The sequence below is a fragment of the Manduca sexta genome, chromosome 25 (assembly GCF_014839805.1).
Source record: "Manduca sexta isolate Smith_Timp_Sample1 chromosome 25, JHU_Msex_v1.0, whole genome shotgun sequence".
In the NCBI taxonomy this organism is placed as follows: Eukaryota; Metazoa; Arthropoda; class Insecta; order Lepidoptera; family Sphingidae; genus Manduca; species Manduca sexta.
The window spans coordinates 93405-115479 of NC_051139.1; the positions used below are offsets into that span (position 1 = coordinate 93405).

Consider the following 22075-nt stretch of genomic DNA (forward strand, 5'->3'; position numbering starts at 1 on the left):
TCTGTTTAAAACGAATCAATTGAAGCTCGTGAGATTGTAATGTGAGAAAGAAATATTTATTATTGAACACAAATAGCATAACGTGCGTATAGTAACACAACAAAACAAAAACATAAATCTAAAAGTATAAATTATACGTATTGTGCCAGCAATGGGACCCCTCATTCAGCTACTTGATGCAGTACTAGTCTGATACCGCAGCGTTGATTATCAATAAGGCACCGCAGGTGACATACGGACAGTAAGTAGGTGTATATAAATATATATAACTCAAAGGTGACTGACTGACATAGTGATCTATCAACGCACAGCCAAAACCACTGGACGGATCGGGCTCAAATTTGGCATGCAGGTAGATGTAATGACGTAGGCATCCGCTAAGAAAGGATTTTGATTAATTCTACGCCCAAGGGGATAAAATAGGGGATGAAAGTTTGTATAATTTTTCGACTGATTAAACTGAAATTAAAGATTGGAGCTAATATGATGAAGATGCTTAAATATGCTATAACATCCTCCATTTTTGACGCTGCGGGCGGAAGCTAGTTATTAATATAAAGGGTTTAGCCTATGGTCCAATATGGTATAGTCAATATCCTGAATTGTACGTAGTGCAATTCATATACTGAATTCTTATAATCTCAAGAAACCCAAAGATTACGAACTGAACGACTGGCTCGGTAGTGTAGTTCTATCGAGGTATGACTCTAATGAGAAGGTCCCGGATTCGATCCCCGGGTCGGATACAATGATTTTGGGATTTTCTATTTAATATCAGCCCAGTCAGGAATTTTTGCCTGATACGGCGATAGGGTCGCCCACTATCACATCATAGGACGGAACAAACACAGCGAAAAATGCGCCACTTCCTACCCCTCAGGGGATAAAAGGCGTGTGTGTGTGTTTTCAAATTACGAAAACTGAAAGCAGCTGATTTTGAACTAGCGACCACCGCCTCGATAGTCCACTCGCTAGACTAACGCAGACTAATTTACCAAATAAATAATGTAAAGCGACTAACTGGTTGTATAAATTGCTAACCGCATGTCCAAGGCTTGTCTTGAAAACTTTCGCTGTATTTCATGGGCGTAGTGTTACCATCATTGATTGTTGTCGCAGAACAATACACTTGAATCCTAGCTTTTGTTAAAATAATTCTAATGCATTTAAAATTTATGGGGGTTCGTTGATAGCAGTGGGGGGAGGAAGAACATTTCGTAACTATATTACTAAGCACCTTCTAAGACAATAAGGTATAATTTGAACCTAAAGATATCATCAAAACGTGATGTCGTATCCTAGTATGACGAGCGTATTTTAATGTAATAAAGATTTATATCTTTTACAGCTTTGGGTGGAGTTGCTACTGTTTGTAACTAAAAACCATAGAGACAGCTACTGTGATATAATTGTTTAAAAACTGTCCAAGGAATGGGGAAAAATCCACTTAAACCGAAACGCGTGTCAACCCTGTGTAAGCATGAAGTTTATTTGTTTCATAAGGTTCTTTCGCTATCATTATAACTTTTAATTCATTTAGTACGGTTACGTTTTACGAGAGGAATTCACGTTTTGTTATCTATCTTTAATTAAAGATGGCGTTGTGCTAGTTTATTAAGTTTCGAACCCTTTATGAGCAGGGAGTCAGACTGCTTGCCATTCATAGAGTTTTGACTGCAAGCGATATTAAATCTTGTTACTATTATGTATTAATTGGACAAACTCGCGTGTAGTCAATGATACTGATTAAATCTATAGTAAAATATAAAGTTGAAGAGCTTGTTTGTTTGGACGCGCTAATCTCAGAAACTACTAAACCGATTTTGAATTTTTCTTTACTAATAGGAAGCTACATTACTCTTTCAACTGCTATATGCTAATTTGTCGGGAATACATTTAACCTGAACAAACTATTATTACGCGGGCAGATTCGTAGGCAAAGCTAGTTTAGCAATTAAGTTGAAGCAACTATCAATTTTATAATGTTTCGAATCTTATTTTTTTCTCGTCCTATAATTTTATCAACACTGAAAATATGTGTAATGATTCATGATATACTACGTGTTCTATGAATTACAAAGATTTCTGATGATTAATATCTAAGATAGGAAATGAAAATTGCTAAATGATTAGCGATAATAATATAATCTTACTGGATTTCTGGGAAAAATTAGCACACCGGTTTTCTAGGTATAATAAACTATTAAACATAAAACAAAACTCTTATTATAATAAAAATATTAATCTATATATCGGTATATATAAATGAATCCCTATTTCCCATGGTCACGCCATCACGCGTGAACGGTTGGACCGATTTCACATTTTTTTTTGTTGTGTTTGTTATTGTCAGGAGAAGGTTCTTATGAAAGAAAAAAATCAAAAATTGGTCGGAAAATTAGAAAATTTAAGAAAACTTAACGAAAACATTAATTTTATATAACTGTCAATTGTTTGAAATTGTCAACGATTGACAGAATGCGCGCTGCAAATTCATAGTTAAGACGGGACAACGTCTGTCGGGTCAACTAGTATAAAACAAAATCAATGGTTAGCGATGCTGTCGTTGGGAATCCGCCATTGTCCACATGCACCATTCTGTACTACAATCGCGATGCTGTCGCACTTCAGTAGTGTTTCGGCGAGGGCGACCTACCTTAGTGGTGGTATACCGGTCTCGTCACCTTAAGACATTGACTGTTATGTCTCGCGATGTCCAGTATATATACAACATAAATTTTTGTATACCATAAAGACGAAACAACGAAATTAGATTTTGGTATAAAATATCACATAAAAATGATAATGAAAACACGCGGAATTTATATGTCAAGCGAGCCGCCTGCGTCGCCGCAGGGACCGAGCGGGACGTGTGCGGGGCCCCGGGGTGGGGAAGGGTAATTGTAAATGCCGGCTGGAGTAGTATCAGTAAGAGACCGACATTAACCAGATTTGTATTAATAAAAAGCTTGACGAAATTTTAATATGGTTTTGGGATAAAATATAACATGAATGTTAAAAATTAAACCAATGAGATTGTGCTACTGATTCTCAACAAACTGATTTCGGGTTTGTGATATGCTAAAAATAATCTTGTTTATACAGTCAATATATATTAACTACAATATGTAAGTAAAATAGTGTTTACATACTGTGTATTTTTAGACATCCTGCAAGATGTGTGCGATAAAATTAGATTTGAGTCACTCTGAAAATTATTTTTAATCGTTAATGTTACTAATTAATCTCAAATTTACCGTATCACAAGGTCAAATCGTTCCTAAAATCGGTCTAATGCCATTTATCAAAGTGAATAAGGATAAAAAAGTTATATTTTGTGCTTCACCGTTGTTATTAATATAAGACAGATAACTGGCGGTCGCGAAAATGCCAATATCATTAGTCGACATTAATCGAACTACGCCTTAGTAAATAAGGTTTAGCGTATTATTGGCAATCCTGAGGCGTAAATCTAAAACCTAATGATTAGCAAGCGATGGTGCATTCCTCTAAGTCGTCGGAATGATGTAGTCTTTCTTTCTTTTCTCTATCTAACTCGATGACGTAGTTGTATTGCGTGCGAGGTAGGATAACCTCCGAGTTCCTGTCGATTCCTAGGTCGGGAATAAAAGCGTGATGTGTGTATATGCTTTTTTATTGCTTATAAGGAGATGAGCATATCGCTCGCCTGAAGGTAGGCGATCGACCAGGAATAATAACTTGTAACACCATACAGACGTTTAAATAACAAAGTAGGAGTGCGTGGCACTAAACTGCACTCGTCACTCAAGACATAAAGTGTAAAGTCTCATACACATCGCATACCCGTGGCCTATTTCCGAAACATGATGAGCCACTAGTTTTTTTTCCATATTTATAACCTATACATTCACAAACGAAATATTTCCCAATAACAGATTAGCCATATTGTTTAAAATGAACCCTATGTACAAAGAAAGTGTAGAGAAATGTAAAACGTCCGAACCGCGATATCGGGATTTTTTCAGCTCACGAGTCAATTTAGCAAAAGCTGGCTACCAATTCACTTTTGTTTTACCCTTTATTCGAGTGCACTTTCGCAAAGGAGTTTGTGTCGCGAAATGGTTTGCAAACCATGAATTTTGAGGTGTAGGGCTGACAGTTTTAAAATAGTGTATAAAGTCATGTATGTGGCCGAGATTTAATTATGTAGCTCGAGGAAGTATTTTCGTAGGCTTGAGATAAGTAACGTTATAGTAAGTAACTAGTCTAATTAATTGAATGGGCACGATATCTATTTATAATATTATTAAACAAATTACCTACAAGCTGTCTATATGTTATCGATTTTTTCAAAATCTTCTGAACGGATTTTTACGAAATTTACTATGGCGATAGTTTAAGACCCTGGGAAGTTTATAGGCTACTTTCTATCCCGGGAAAATATATAGCGGGACTTTTATCCCGGAAAACTCCTTCACGCGGGCGAAGCCGCGAACAAAAGCTAGTTATGGAGTATAAAAGGTTTCCCTTAGCATCCACTAATTAATCATGACGTATTTATTATCTTTGATATTTTACATAAAATTCATTAGTATGCGGGTTGTACTTTGTTCTCATTTTAAATATGCATTATGAAATATTAACCGAATGGCAAATAAACAACTAATAATATGTGATTACATTGTTTTATTAAAATATTGCGCATGTTATTTCGAATTGGACATGGCTCGACCTTTGGTTTGCTTATTTAACAAATCAATTTTATGCACTTCACAGAATGAATATTAACAGGTTTAACCGAAAATAATTCATTTCACGAAGAAAGGTCGTGAGTTCAATCCCCGCGTTGGAACGAATTTCTTTAATATGTATTTGTCTCGGGTGGAGTTGTGGGAGCAAATGTAATAATTTGACTTTAGAAGAACTTTTTTGTAACGACTGACTCAAAATTCAAACTTTACTCAGGCTAACGAAACTAGAGTTTAGAAAACAATAAAATCATCCCTATATAAAATTTTCTATTTAAAAACAGATTTCGACATTGTTACGAAAATCTGACAACTGTGCAGGTTTAATTTTTCTTTAATATACAACAAGCTACAAAAAATCTTCAATCGACTCAAACTTAGGTCCTCACCGGTTCCACACTATCACTAGATTAAGAACTCTAAATTTCCACACAACGCCAAGCGGATCGCTAATATATGAGTAAACGGTGCCCTAACGAGGCGTATTACACGTCAGGGTTGCCATCGGCTGTAATAACCCATTATGCACGCAAATAGCCCGGCTCCAAACAACGCGTGTGAAGACGCCCCTGATTACTGTGTTGTAGATTATGGGTAAGCGACTTTGTGGCACTGGCGATAGATAGGGTTGTCACTTGGTAATTATGTGATAGGTATTAAGCTGTGAAAGTATTTAGGTTGTTTTTTTATATCGGAGTTTAAAGGTAGGTTTAATATGATATGAAATGAAATGATTTATTTGAATCCGTAAAATGTTATACATTATTTAGATTCCGTCAATATTAACTCTACCACCAGGTCGGAAAGCAGTTCTCACCAGAGAAGAACGGGCAAGAAACTCTGGTGTTGCTCTTTTTAAAATCAGTTTAAAGTAAAGACATATTTCGTAATCAAACGCATGTTGCTACGCATTTTAAAAGATAATGTTGTAAAATAACTGTGAAATAGTACAAATCACATAATATATTGAAGTGGATAATTTATTGACATAAGGGTACACCTGATGCAACACATTTTGAATAAAAATAAATTTAACGATAAAAAATTTATCAAATTGCTACACATACCTGGCAACCCTGCGAGTTATTAAGTACGCTACAGGATACTGAGTACTATCTCCGATGTTATCATTACAAAGAGCGGCGGATAATCAGCTTACCGACGCGTGTTGCCAGCGTAGATTTAAAAAATTACCATCAAGATGAAAATTTATGTGCTACAGCCTCCTCTTAATTTACAAAAATCTAAAGTAATGAGATTTTTCACAACCTCCAAATCACTTTGACAGGGATGATGTATCTACACAGTTTTGTCTACAAGTAGTGGGTTTTCTTGTCTAGAGGGTTTGTAACACTCAATGCTCGTATGTATTATGCTGGCCTGATTTGTGTGTATCGGCTAATACCAGAACACAGCTTCGGAAAAGAACTATTTCAGACATCCCTTGCCGCCATTACTAAACAAAACATCAGCTAATCCCGTAACGCAATACAAAAAAACCTCAAGCATACTAGCATTGTAAAATTTCTAACAACTTCACCTGAATGTATTCAATGGAAGATTGCTTAAAAGATCTCATACTAAATATGTCAAAAGTTGATTCTCTACATTCTCAACCAACTTGTCAAAAGCGTTGCATAATGTAAAAACGTGCGAGTCTTCGGGTTATTGATCTTCGTGAAACTTTTCGTGACATTCGGATTTCCACGCCGATGGAGCCGCGTAAGTTTCTGACAAGAACATGAATAAGAACGGCCAATTCTTTCATACTTGTCGGAAATCTCGCGATGTCTGATGTCAACCTTTACTAGCGGCAAAGTGACTTGGGTAACCACTATTCTCGGTTGAGACGTTTAAATATCTAATTATCAGATAATTTGTTTTAGGAGTTGTTATCTTTTCTAATTAAATAAATAAAATAACATTTATCTTATATACTGAAGGGTTGATTTTGTTTGACCGCTTTTATCTTTCCCAGTAACGGTCTTTAACATGTGTCGAGCTGCGACCAAAAGCTGGTGATTGATACGAGGGTAGATATTTGTTTGAGCACACATGCACACACCTTTTCTTCCCCAAAGGGATAAGTAGAGACGCAACTATGTAAGCTCACTTTTCACCGTAAGTTACCCTATCATGATGTAAGAGAGAGTGAGCCTTTCGTTCATTATCTAGTTTGTGGCACAATCCTGATGATTACACTTCACACTATATTTGAGCGTAAATACAGTGTTTTCCAAATACGTCGATCAACAAGGGACGTTCCTTCGGCACCAATTTTAAACTTTAACATCTAAGTATCGCGCAGATGTTGTCAGCTTGTTGCAATAAATGACACAAAATAGCAGCAACGCGCTCTAACATTTCATTTTTACACAATTACTATGAATTCCGATTATGTCGGATTGCCGTCTCATCGGCCTATGAGAGTAGAGGAACAGAGAGTGTATCTGTGTATACCGCACATTTGTTAACGTCACCCGTTCACAAAGTATGAAGGGCGCCCAAATTAGAAAATAGAAAGAAATTGTAAACAAAATATTTTCATGACGTAAGTAACATAGATAAATGAAATAATATATATGTTGTTATTAAGTTATCCATTGCTACCGTTTCGATATCATTCGGCAATAACACAATAAAATCCATTATTATTACACAAGGATCATAAACAGTAATCTTAGGTTTACAGCTTTATTTACTGATTCTTTTGTTATTTTAGGTTTTCTAGTATTCATATTGACGACAGAGGGTTTCAATGATCAAAATGTTTACTGGCACGTATACGTAGCATGCAACCAAGGTTTGTGGGCTCTAACTGCTTGAACCATTTCCCGGGAAAAAAATCCGCGATAAAACATGAATATCTAACATCAATCCAGGATGGTCTATTATGATGCCAGATTTTATCCAAATCTATTCAGGGATGTGCGTTTACTTTTAAAAACACATTAAAACGTAAATCTGCTGTCTTCGGAACGTCGAGAGAAATTATAATATATAAGAAACCGCGATAAAATCCAAAAAGTTCTTTTGTAAAATTGTTTTGAATGTTATGGTTAAACTCAGAAACCGCTGAACATATTTGGTTGCAAGTTGGCATACGGAACATGTTCTGGATTAACAAACGGGTTTCTTTTATCGCCATTATTTCGATCCTGCATTCCAATTTTTAATAGATGGCACTGGTGTCCTATAGATAGAGCTATGTATCGATAAAGTGATTTAGAAATGTTGGTAGCAAGAAAGTGTTTTTACGCGATCGAAGTCGCAAGCAAATACTAAGTGTAAATTAAATTCTTGTCTAATAATCTATTATCATGAATTCTATTATAGTATTATAGTTAGTTGAGCTGATAATCGTGCTATAAAAGGCTTGGCTACTGGTGGCAAACGATATGATAACACCATATATATATACAGGCTTGCAGAATTTCGAGGACATTCGGTAGGGCATCATGAAGAATTTGCTGGTGTTTCTGGTGGTCGCTGTGGTGGGGGCGGCGTGTTTTGATCTGTTTGATACGGTGAGTTTATTGATTTGTAAACTTAGAAAAGAGGCGAGTATAGATTTTTGGGTAGCTAAATCTTTTCTAAATGAAAACTAGTCAAAATATGTATGCCTTTTGTTTGCGGTTGAAGAAGTAAACAATGGTGTTTTGAATATAATATATTGTAACCAGTTTTCTTACATAGTACTCATTTGTTAAAATAAGAGTATGGAGAGCGACTGACTATATAATATGCAACAGAAATTTAGCAATGCTAATAGAGAGTGACTGCAAATTGTATTGATTTCAATGATATATAATATATGATGCAATAAGTAGGCACATGTATAACATATGAAAGTTTTTGAAATACTGTCCCTATTTTCTTCTCAACTATAATTTTATTTCAAGCGGCGTTAGCCTAGTAGTGGAACGGACTGCCGAAACGAATATCTGCAGGTTAAAATCCCAAGGGCTCACACCTCTGACTTTTCTAAAATTATGTCTTTATTTTAATTTTGTTTCAAACTACGCTCGATAGATATAGCTCCACACGTAGATATACAAAGGGACTGAGCCAAAACCTGTCTCTTCTGTCGACCTGCAGTGTTGAAATTTTTTTATTGTAGGCCTTACAGTAGTCATTTTTTACTTATTATTCTGAGGATCGTGACTCACGCATTGTCTCTATTCTCTGTATTATTTATCATCTATATTATGATTTAACCTAATTAAAGAATTCCCATAAAATAGAATAATTATTCCGTGGAAATCGTTAAATACATTTTTTATCGAAGTAAACACAATATTTTTAATATGTTTCTGAATTGTGTACATATAATTGTTGGTTGAAGAAAATATCTTTTGAATAACAATAGGAAGTATTCAGTAAAGATAAGTGAAGGTATTTTTGCTACTTCAATTATTCTACAACTGTTATCTATATAATAGGACTTCGTGTTTACAAAAATAATTCAAATCACAGACATCACGCAGTCAATACGAAAATATTCATAATGTAATTTCTTTCCCAGGAAAACCTTATCAAGTCAGAAGGATACCACACAGAAACCCATTATGTAACCACTTCTGATGGGTACGTACTTCAAGTCAACCGGATTCCCTACCGAAGACATGAGAGATCATCACACAAACACAACAGGCCGGTAGTGTTCCTAATGCATGGTCTTCTAGCCGCTTCCAACTCATACGTCCTTCTGGGACACGAGAATAGCTTAGGTAGGTAAATCAAATAAACACACATCACGCTTTTATCTGCGAGATAGGTAGAGGTGTAAGTGAGCATCCATTTTCGCCATATGTTTTCCGTCCCATGATGTGATAGGCGGAGAGCCTATCTATCGCCATATGGGGCACAAATTCCAGATTCCGGGCTTATACTGCATAGAAGAACTCTATATCACTGGAAAACCCGGACTTCGATCCCGAAACCTCAGGGCGGTGTCGCATTATGCACGCGAGAGACAGACGCCACCGAGACGAACAGTATGTGTGTGATACGAAAGTGGTGTTACGTTGAAGACATATTCGTGTGCTGACTGGTTCATTCAGGGCTAGCACAAATTCTTGATGAGGGTTGTTAACTTAGCTAAGCTCGCATAGCTACAATATATTTTCAGACTAGTGTGCAGACCGTAAAATACGTGAACTGGGCTACATCCAAGCCTAATATGCATTGTGTTCAGTTAGTAAGTCGAGTACACTTTTGATTGTCAGTTGCGTTAACTACATTAATTCACAAATTTCAAACGAATTTTATTCCTTGGAATCTTTGTATTGTGTTTAATAAATTCATCAATAGATCATAAGTGCAAAAGTTTGCTCTTGACCCTGGCAAACAAAAGAATAATTAATGCTTACATTTAACAACCGCTAGATATTGCTATCTATACAATTATAGATCTACATCGCTTATCGATACAACATATTAACCGATTAATACTTTAATGGCAATGATTTATAATCGAACCATCGTTAATTGTAAATTATCTTTTTATCGCGAAAATAGATACATTATTATCAGAGATATTATCAGATTTTGATGAAAAATAATTTCAGTAATACACAATCACTCATTTATGAGATGGTCATACTAGTATAAATAGTAGCAAGTCATTCGAAAATAAGCACTGTTATGCGCTTAATAAGCGGCGATAGCCTAGTTTATTGCGGAACGGAATGCCGAGACGAATGTCCGCAGGTTCAAAGCCCAAGGGCACACACCTCGGACTTTTCTAAAAAAATATGTGTGTATTCTTTGTGAATTATCGCTTGCTTTAACGGTGAGGGAAAACATCGTGAGGAATCCTGCACATCTGAGAAATTCTCTATTAGGAATTTTCGAGGGTGTATGAAGTCTACCAATCCACCTTAGCCAGCGTGGTGGACTAAGGCCTAGTCCCTCTCAGTAGTAGAGGAGGCCCGTGCTCAGCAGTGGGCGAGTATATAATACAGGGCTGCAGTGGCGAAGGGTGAAATTTTTCAAAAGGTAACCCGGTGTGAAAAGATTTGCGTCAGTTAAGATATCGGGAGCAATTTATGGGAAAATAATAACTAAGACAACGAATTAGTCTTGATTCGAAATCGACTAACGTTGACATACCTACTAAATTACCTATTATGCGTAAATAATTGAAACATTTATAAAATCGAACAATAAATGTAGATAATTCGCCTTCCATTAATCACAAATATAAGTACTTACCTATTAATTTGTTATAACAGTAACAAAAGTAAGTATTAAAATTATAACCACACTACCTACAAATAAGTATTTTTTTTTTCAAAATAAAACTTTGAATGTAATTACCCCATATAGAAATAGGTATCACGATCGCCGAACAGACCAACAGTTTAAAGGTATTTACATGATAAACGTATATAATTATCAATTTAAATAATCAAGAAAGGTTATTCGTTAACTTTTGCTTGTATCGTTTTAAATTCAGTAAAATATAATAAGTAAGTATTTATTTTCTTCTAACACACATTTTGTGTCTAAAATCAAAAACTTTCAGATCTACTTTTAATATTTAACCATCTAAATACTAATATGTGAAATTACAGACTATTAGTCTGTAATTTCACATATTAGTATTTAGATGGTTTTATACTATTAGTATACTTGGTATTAGACTATTAGTATACTTACGTAAAGGTAGACATTAAACTGATCACAGGTCGTTAATTCCATTATAATACACATTTATTTGTAGTTTCTAAATAAACAAAGAGCTGGTAACTAAATATCACAAAACTATCAAAAAATAAAATGAATATGACAATTTACAAACACCGCAACTTGGTAGCATAATAAATTATGACGTTTAATGGACGTAAAAAGTGACAACTATACAAAGTCGGTTAACGTGAAGCCGAAAATGCTCGGGTTCCCTTTGCCCATATCTTCCGCGCGATTCCGACAAACACTGGCATAGAAAGTCATACAAAGTGCTAAAAAACATACTACGACATTAAGCCGCTTGACAGCGGGTTACCTTAGGCCAGTGGCGTCACAATTTCACTTTGGTAACGGAATTTCTGGGGAACTAAATACAAGGTGCGCCATCTAACGTTATTTAAAATAGGTAATCGATATCAATTAAATTAACAAACAACGGGCTATTCGCCGATAGATGTCATTATTAAGTGATCATTAATTAATAAGTTAAGGTAGTAGGTAAGGTGGTAAAATTTCGTCAAATTAAATTTTAAAGGCCGAAATATCCATGATTATTCATTATTTTTACATTTTTCTTTCAACTGCGAGAACTAATCACTGACTAGACGTGAATTTAAATTCTTTACTTGCCAATACTTGTTTAGTTACCCAGATTAAAGCCGAAACAAAATGTATGAAAATGGACCTTGAGCTACCACCTTAAGCTATTATAATTATTGTCCACTGTCTGGTATGTTGTAAATTTATATTTGCCTATTAAATGTTTTGTTTAGTATCACCGAAAACCTAAAAGGGAAGCCGGTGGGAATCGGCTTGTATGGACGCTTCGCCACTGCAGGGCTGATATTATTATTATTATTAAATAATACCTGATGTTTGTAGTAAATAAACATTAAAATTACACGAATATATTTTTCAGGTTTTATCTCTGGAATAATCAAAACTATTCTAAAAATATTTATAAATAGAAAATTTAAATATCCAGTTACATACAAAATCCATGGATTGAATTTTATTTTTCACCTAACCAATCGAAACCGCAGGTAAATGCTATAATATATATAAAATGTCCAACTACCGCTATGAATTAAACTTCATATATCAGAAACCAAATGAAAAGCCATTCAGATGAAACTCGGATGAAACTGAAAAATACATTGAAACGTGTTCTGAAATGCGTTCGTTAAAAACCTCTGTACCGACCTGTTGCTTGAGCTCTGCTGATTACGGCTTTTAATGGGATATACATTTCCATGTTGCAGTTTAATGACGCGAATTTGTTGTGTAGCATGTTGCGAAGTATGCAGTCGGAACATCTAGATCAGTGTTGCCAGATGTTTGCGTTGATCCCCAATCTAAGTTAAGGAACCTCAAAATATTTGGGTTCTTATGTCGTTAGACTCGCGCCCCTATCACATCATGGGACAGAACAACTTAGCGAAAAGTGGAAGCCCTGGTTGCACCTCTGCCCACTACTTCGAGATAAAGGCGTGATGTGTGACTTGAGGGCGTCACTTGTGCTTAACATTAAAAAGATATCATTGTCATTATCTATAAGAAAGTTTGTTCCTTATATGTATAACATGGCGAGGTCTTTTATTTACCTGCTACGCAATATTAGCTTGAACTTTATTTTTGTTTTATTCAGCATTTAACTTAGCGGACGCTGGTTTTGACGTGTGGATGGGAAACGCGCGAGGCAACAGGAATTCTCGCGCCCACGTCTCCCTCAACCCTGACCATGCTCGGCAGAAGTTCGACTTTTTCGACTTCAGCTGGGAAGAGATCGGAATGATTGATGTTCCCGAAATGATCGACTATGCGCTCAAACACACTGGCAGGGAGAAATTGCACTACATAGGACATTCCCAAGGTGGAACCGCGTTCTTGGTGATGAGCTCTATGAGACCAGAGTATAATGAGAAGTTGGAGTCGGTTCATCTTCTGGCTGGCGTTGGGTATATGAAGCACTTCCCTAACTCGCAAATGTCCGGTCTTGCTGCGCTCTCTAATGTTATTTACGTAAGTATTTTTAATATTTTTGTACTTGATAAGTACTTGTCATCGTTTAAGCTTTCAACATGTATTACTATAGATAACTTGTGGACGTGATGTTCAATTTAAAACTAAATGGATAGGATCGCGAAAATGAACCTAATCACGTTTTATCACAATGGTTTTTTGAACACAATAAATTCCACCGGTCAAGTTAATTTATGTTGAAGCGAAACTACTACCGACATTTTGTATATTTTCAGAACTTCGCTTTGACCATAGGCATGGTGGAGTTATTCCCTCCCAGCTCTGACTCCCGCAGCGTCGGCAGATCTGCTGACTCTTGTACAGGAAACCTTGGATACAACTACATGTGCGACTTGACTGGCGTAGACCAAATAGTGGTATGTTTTTATTGTGTTTTCCTCGCGACTTCTTTTGTTTATTTCTATGATAGGAAGAATGGCCGTTTAGTTTGACCTTTAATGTAATGTAATGATGTATAAACTATATTTCATACTACTTCATCAGTTATTGTCTCAGTAACTATAGTATCGGCTTTAACATTGCTAGAGTTCCAGTTTTATTGGAGGTATGGTAGCTAAGTACAAAAACCGACCCGTACCGAGAGATAACGGCTTTTATCCTATGTTTGTACGGCGATACATTATCTAATAGAAAATATATTTAATAAAATAAATTTCTGAAATGTTTGCCGGTAAGCACTGAATTAAAATAGGTTCCTCTTGAGGGGAAATTCCAAATCCTAGAAATACTTTAAACTACAGTTTTATATCACTAGAGATAATATTAAATTCGCATAAACAATTGTTTATTGCTTATCAGCCGAACAAAGTAAATTGCGATTCATAAAATATGATCGTGACTAGCAAATTGCCGGCAATTACGCTTTATCCTGCATTTGTACAATAATCCGCAAATGGTGCCAATAAAAAAAATCCTTTAAGAACTAGTAAACTTCGGGCCGATTGATGTAAAAACAATTTACTTTTATCGAGTATTCAAGTCTGCTTTTGTTTCCCTTGAATAGGTGTTGAATGAACTTACCTGAAAAGAAAAAATAAACACATTAGGATAATCTATACTTATAATAAATCTGTAGAGAGGTCAATTCTGTACATGAAATATATTTCCAAAATAACTATCAGGGGGTGATTAGGGATCGATACTGATGCCAAAAATGCAATTAGTAAATTTTTTGTCTGTCTGTCTGTCTGTCTGTCTGTCTGTATAACCGTTATAGAAACAAAAACTACTCGACGGATTTTAACGAAACTTGGTACAATTATTTGTCATACTCCTGTGCTGGTTATAGTATACTTTTCATCACGCTACAATTAATAGGAGCAGAGCAGTGAAGGGAAATGTTGGGAAAACGGGAGAAGTTACTCCATTTTTTAAGCTTCCGTCGCGTGTGCAACCTTAATGGTTAAAGCTACACAGAAATCATGAATGACGGAAATGTTCTCCTTAAAATTATGTAAAAATATCCCACGACAGCATATGTCTATCTTTTATGGTTGACTCACAATAACACGTGTAACTCCCGATAGCTTAGCAGTTCGAAGCTTTCTCATTATATTTGTCTACTCTTACGTTTATAACACTCTCAGTCATCCCTAATTAAAAAGTTAACATTATTAAATATTCCATAAAAAGAATCATAGAAATCGGTATAGAAACACCAAAGTTATACATGAAATACGCTAATAATAAGCCATCACGCGTGAATACTGAATCATGCTATAAGCTTCCTTCGATTTCACCAGGATCCCATCATCAGACCCTGACAGGACAATCGGACCACCTGCATACCACCATACTTAAAAAAACATCCCGAAAAATTGAGCACCTCCTCCATTTTTGAAGTCCGAAATCCACGCGGGCGAAGCTGCGAGCGGAAGCTAGTTAGAAATATAGTTTCTTATACAGACACGGCAAAGTGAACTCATTGAACCTGATGGGAAGCGGAGTGGGGTCCAGATATCAATTGACTATAAATGTTTACCCTCGCCAGTCGACACAGTAATGCCGGCCTGTTTGGAACTAGATAATTACTGATTAATCTATCTGATAATCGTTAAATTTCAGTTAATTTATATAAAACCGTAAGGCACTAGTAACCTAAATTTTCCTCAAGAACTGTACTATTTTTTTTAGTAAAAGCCACACAAAAATAGCAGTAGTAAATGGTGAGAAAATCGATGACATACAGACAGACAGCTTTTGGAGATTTTGTTTTATAATATGTATAGATTTAATATATTTTATTAAACACTAAATTTATTATGATATTGTGATAGGCTTTCTGATCTATTGGTAGATAAACAGCATTTCCCTACAGTTTTGCCAACCCTTTCAAGGATAAAGGCATGTTCTTAAAAAAATATGAATTCCTTACACTTTAATTTCTCACCGAAGGGCTTTTATTTTCCTTCATAATAATCTAAATGGCGAAATATTTTAAATTTAGCAGCAGCAATAAAGATAGATTATTTAAGATAAAAGAATAATTTAAAGCCAACGAGAGCCAACTAGATAAACCGTAATGAGCTATGGAGGTGAAACGGGCTAGAATAAGAAATACGCAAATAATATTTCAAAGAAATTATTTGTTTAATACTGTATACACGTGTTTGATAATGGCGCTGCCTGTATATAGAAGCCTTACTCTGAAAAGTCGGTTTCTCTCAATAAAACTGGAGTTTAAATCGGTTTAGGTATTTCAGTGATTCCGGACAGACTTATGAATAATTAAAACAAATTTGTTGTATTAATAAAACAGCTTTTATACATAAATAAATCCATTTATATTACTACTAGATTGTGCTCGCGGCTCCGCCCCGTGATTTTTATTCCGGAATAAAAGTCCCGCTTTATATTTTCTCGGGATAAAAAGTAGTAGTAGCACTCAGGGGTAACGTAGCTTGCTATTAGTGAAAAGATTTTCAAAATCGGTTTTGTTCCTAGTTCTTGAGATTGATGTTCAAAGACACAAACAAACTCATCAACTTTATATATTAGTATAGATAAATGATAACGTAGTAGTGATACCTTTTGCCAAACTTTTTCAAAGCAATCTTCAAATAATGTAACTTTACGAAATAGCAACACCATTATTTTTAACTTCCAGAGAGGTTCTGGTGATTCCGAGGGCATGTTCGGCAACTACGAGCCTGCAGGTGCCGCCATCAAACAGATAGCCCACTACGGTCAGAACATCAAAGACAAGACCTTCCGGAGATGGAACTTTGGCCTCCTCAAGAACCTTAGGAAGTACGGGTCTTCATCCCCACCAAAATATAACTTAGGACTGATTACAGCTGATGTTACCATGCATTATACAGTAAGCGACACCTTACTCGACCCAAGAGATGTTTTAGCTATGGCCGCTGATATGCCTAATTGTAAGGTAAGGAAGGTAGCCAGAGAAGACTTCCAGCACGAGGATTTCATCGCAGCCAAAGACTCTAAGGAATTAGTTAACGAATACGTCATTGAACAAATAAATGCAGTGTCTGGATTTGGTCGCTAGTTCGAGAGATCTATTAAGCAAGGTTGATTTCGGGTTATCGCAAATAGTTTAATATTTTAAAAATAAACAGAAAACGTAAGCTGATAGCGATTTTTATGAAAACTAAGACCTATATTATATAAGAATTACGGTACGCGAAATTTCAAATCCAGCGGAATTTAAAATTAATTGCATATACTTATATACTACTATTAAAATTGGTAAATTATAATAAAATTGTTTTCGTCAAAAGCCGGTAGCGGGTAGATTATCGACTACTAGTTAGATAAGTTATATGATATTAAAGTCCTCAATAAGGGAGATACATAGAAATCATTGAATAAAATATGGTAACGGTGAAATATATTTTAGCATGAAAAGATATAGAGGTATAGAATTAAGGAAAACTTTATCAATGATCTATTTGCCCGGCAGCCATGGTGATGTTCAATAAAAGTAATATTCAAATAAGCGAGAATTTTATTTCAATAACCTCATATCTTGAAGAGTTTATCAATTACAAAAGACAGGGCGATTGGTTGAGTACCATCACTTTTTCAAATTCTAACGCCAAATATAAAGCTCCGTGCAGCCTATCAGTTTGTTGCGACAGACGTTGCACAATATGGCGGCAACGAGATAATATTTCTATTCAGATCATTATGAAGGCTGATAATTGCTTAAACAAAATCGTTTATCCAATCACGAGTGAAATGGACAGTTGCTAAAACTGATTATTATTTTTGTATCGCGTGTCGAGTACATAAAATTAACAGTATCTTGTTCTAATTTCTTGTCTAAAACAAACCTTCAAAACAAGTTCTTTAAACATTTAACACAATACCTGAACACTCAAGAACCTCACAAAGGGTCCAAAGTAACACGTAATGTCATAACGAGCGCGAGTTCACAAGTATCATAAAAGGCAAGTGAAGACGTCGACAATAACATTAAAATGCGGCCAAACAACACCCTAAAACATGTATTGTGTTGTGGTAAAGCTGTAATTTTCATTTATTCCATTATTTTGGGGAGGTTAGAATGCTGAGTTGTTTTTGGATTCAAATTCCAGGTAAGGTTATGAAATTCACGTAAGCCCGCGGACGGGCTTTGTCTCCGACATGACGATGGTGTGCCTCCGGTAATATTATGGAAATTAGCTCAATAAGCTTAGTGTGGATATGCAGATCGTAATTGATAACTATTGGTAGTGCTGCTACTTTGCTTACTATCATACGAACGACGCATCCGTCTCATTAAATAAACATAATTACATTTAAGGAGCCATTACACCTCTTAACCTTGGCCCGTTTCAATAAACAAGGAAACTTGGCAAACAAATTTTGAAAATGAAGGTCGCGCGTCATTGCCCACGGCCTATCATTAATTTCCCTGACAGGGGTCCATTAGTTGGCCGAGTGTCCGACTCGTCCGGATTCGTCCGGCCTGTCTGGTGATTTATTCGTCCAGCGTAGGCCTTTTGATACCCAACACTGCCAAGCAGGGCGCTCTTCAATTCAGCGCTGCGATGTCATTAGGGGCTTTGAAATGGAAGGCTGGCGCGAAACAAATCGATCGCGCCCATTTGCGGCTTCGGCCAGTGATTTGTGTGAATTTATTTCTAACCGTGTGCCTGGAATTTGAGCCTAGTGATGGAATTTCAAAAATGCAGATGCCACTGCTTTATTCTGATACTATTCAGGGCTTATTGCGTTTCGTTTTGAAAAGTATTTTTTTAAGAATTTGGAATGGTAATGGCTTTGGTTAATTAGTGTGAACCCTTCCTTGAATAGCAAACCAATTTTTATACTTCTAAATTTCCAATAAGACTTAACTAGTTTCCTCTTAATACTCACCACATGAGATTTCTATTGCTGTGTAGTCAGGAATGTATAATAACCCTTGTCTATATTTATTTTATGCACAACTTGATACACTTTGCCGACCGGGCGGAATATAATGCCCTTGCTAATGAAAGGTAATAAATATTATTCACTGAATAATTTATATAACGCATTGTATTAATAAGCTTGATTGACGCATGCATCAGGATCAACTAGATGTATAACTCTTATATATCATTAATCTGCAACTATCGGTAATATTCATAATAAAACACTGAAAAGGTCTATTTCATTGGAGGTTTAACATTAACTTTATCACAGACGTAGAAACTGTTTTGACTTATGACCCAAGTTTACAGCATATTCCTTCAACCATAGTGAATAAAATGAGCCATTATTTGAGCGTGTCATTAATGAACACCTACTACTACATTATTTCACAGCCCCACGAATCATATATTCATGATGTATATTAAACTCACCGGTAGTACCAGTAAACAATATTTATGAGCATATCAAAAACGATCACGAGCTGGTATTCATCATGACCCAAATGTAATGCTGTTTTATGAGCCCGCAATTGCAGGTACAAAGACCCTAAACGAACCACTTATGAAGCAGAGAGGGAGTTAGCTAGCAGCTGGGGGGTAGAGAAACACGTTATTTTCACTCACTAAATATATTTAATGTTTCAAAATACAAATTATAAAATATATAACATTCAAGAGACCTACCACATAGGTAGGTAGGTAATGTAAGTTTGCTTGGTTTTTAGGACTGTCTGGTTTTAGTAACTCTAGTAATACAAAAAACAAAGTGTGTACGTAAATATTGAGATGACGTGTTCTCATTTAACAAGAAATGGCCTGGACCTATTTTGCCACCGATTATTCTACAACTATTATGATCCAAACAATGGTCAAAATATAGCACATTTCATGACTAATGGCTATTCAACGGGAGCGCAACGTATAATTTTCAATAGACCCCCATCATGATATCTTAGTACATCCCACTACGAGGAATAAGCGTGTTCATTCACCCTTAAATATTTTAGTTTTATTCCTTTTAAGTATAATAAACAACTTCAAGTATTTGCATGTAAAATTGAGACATTTAAATTTCATAAATATAATTAGTTAGACTAAAAGTATAAAGACCTTGTTAATTAAATATGAGTTTTCATGTTTGCGTGTGCCAAGATTTAGCATAGCGATGAATTTCGTAGTACTGCAAATTAGTTTAGTTTATGTATTCAAGGGAATTTCAAATACTAATTAGTTCAGAAACAGATTTATTTATTAGCGTCAGGACTTAAACCTATAATAATATAAAAATAATTGAAGTTTTATATTATTTTTATTTTGAAAAGCAGTTTCTATCCGAGAAAAGCGGTGATGAAACTGTAGAATAGAATATTGTAGCGCTCTCCAATATCAGTTTTTAAATGATACAATGAAAATAACAATATTCTCAACATTTTATTTGATTTACATCACAGTTTTTTTTTGCTTTTTTTGTATTATTTTAAATCAGATTCGTGCCATTATATAATTGTATATTATGCAGTATATTATATCATAAATTTTGATGGAAAGTAGCAAGTTAAATACATAACCAAAGATTTTCACCCGTCATTATGTAGATGAGAACCTTATAGCTAAGAAATGGCTTTATTTGTTATAAAATTGAAAATTAAACTTGAAACATAAGTTTAATAGGTGCATACCACATGGTTTGGTAAACCAATGGGCTTCTTAAGATAAATCCCACAACAAAAGGAACATAAGGCGTTTCATGAATTCGGCTCACGCGAGAGATTTTACTACGCGGAACGGGCCTCATAACCCGGGGTCGGTAAAATATCTATAAAACTTGACACTTTATAAAAGAAGCCTCGTAACGACTCCTTACCTCAGAATTTCAACAACTTTTATGGGACATTTAGAATTTCGCTTTAAAACCGAGCATATTTACGAGACGAAACGCGTTCCAAAGGACAATATTGTGTCAATTTTCGCTTTTTCAAATCCATATATCTTTTTCGTGGAACTAAACCGGGCTTGTTCAAATGGAAATTCCTGTTTGACGCGCTTTACATTCGTTTTAAGTTTTATTACGTGCGAGTAAAGTACCTTTTTGCACGGGTTAAGAGATAATGTCGGAAAAGAAAAAAATTGAAGAAGTCTCTTTGAGAATAGATCTATTCACGCCGTTTAAAAGGAAATAATAAATTGTTTTTCTTTCGTTTGAATGTCGCGCACCTGAGTGCCAATACAGGTGTTAATAGCCTTAAAGTAGATTTAGTTCTTAAGTAATCCTTTCTCGAACGTGTTTCTGTAAATTTCACGATACATTTTCTTCTTCTAACAGAAGTTTAGAATATTCGCGACGTTCACATTTTACAAATACCCTAATCTTATTTACATTTAAGTTTATGTGAAAAGTTTAAATTAAAACACTAAACATAAAATACCTTAAATTATTTAAAAAACAAAATTATGTATCATAAAATGAGTAAAAGATAACTCTTACTCAAGATTTCTTACGCAAATCACTTAAAATTAACATAACACAACCGCGGTTCTCTGTAATTTCAGCTGAAGGGGTAGACGGGGACGCATGTAGGCCAAAGCAAGCATATCACCATCTTAATATTTTAAATTAAAAATGTACATAGCATTCACTTGGCAATATTTGAGCGTTACACGTGACGTTGATTCCCGTAAATGTGGACAAGCCTTACCGGACAAAGGAAAATGGAAATACAGAGGGTTAGTTTGCATATAGGACACCATTGTTACATTTATTGGGCTTCATCTAATCTTTTAGTCAGCTCCAGTTACCCCCTTTGTAGGAATTTAATGCAAAACTGCAAGTATCGCTGATTCTTGTTTTATGGGGTAAATATGAAAAATGATAATTTCATTATGGGGTAAAAATGAACTTTACTCTTTAGCGTTAAGTGTGGTTTTATTTTAACTTGTCAATTGTAGTTCTAGTTTAGAGGAAATATAATTTATTTCTCTTACCATGCACCAATAAAATTTTATTTACCTGAAAAATAACAAAACATTAATAAAAAATTTAATTATAGCAACTTTTGTTGGTTCTTTAGAACTCTTAAACTAAGTAATCCGTAATCAAGCTATTCAACTTGAGAATCTACAGATATAGATTTACATTGGTCGCGGAACCAATCATGAGCCAGTAATATTAAAGACGTAAGATGTTTTGCACAATCGATTTAGTACGACGCAGGCAGGCATGGTGGCAAG

General features: G+C 35.3%; 1 protein-coding gene across 1 annotated transcript; it reads left to right on the forward strand.

Annotated features, from left to right (window-relative positions):
- The first annotated feature begins 8105 nt into the window (after positions 1-8105).
- LOC115453454 (lipase 3) lies at positions 8106-17424 on the forward strand. Its single transcript, XM_037442688.1, has 5 exons — positions 8106-8257; positions 9256-9460; positions 13072-13445; positions 13682-13822; positions 16573-17424. Exons 1-5 carry the CDS (start codon positions 8189-8191, stop codon positions 16972-16974), a joined length of 1191 nt encoding a protein of 396 aa, XP_037298585.1. The 5' UTR covers positions 8106-8188; the 3' UTR covers positions 16975-17424.
- The last annotated feature ends 4651 nt before the right edge of the window (positions 17425-22075 follow it).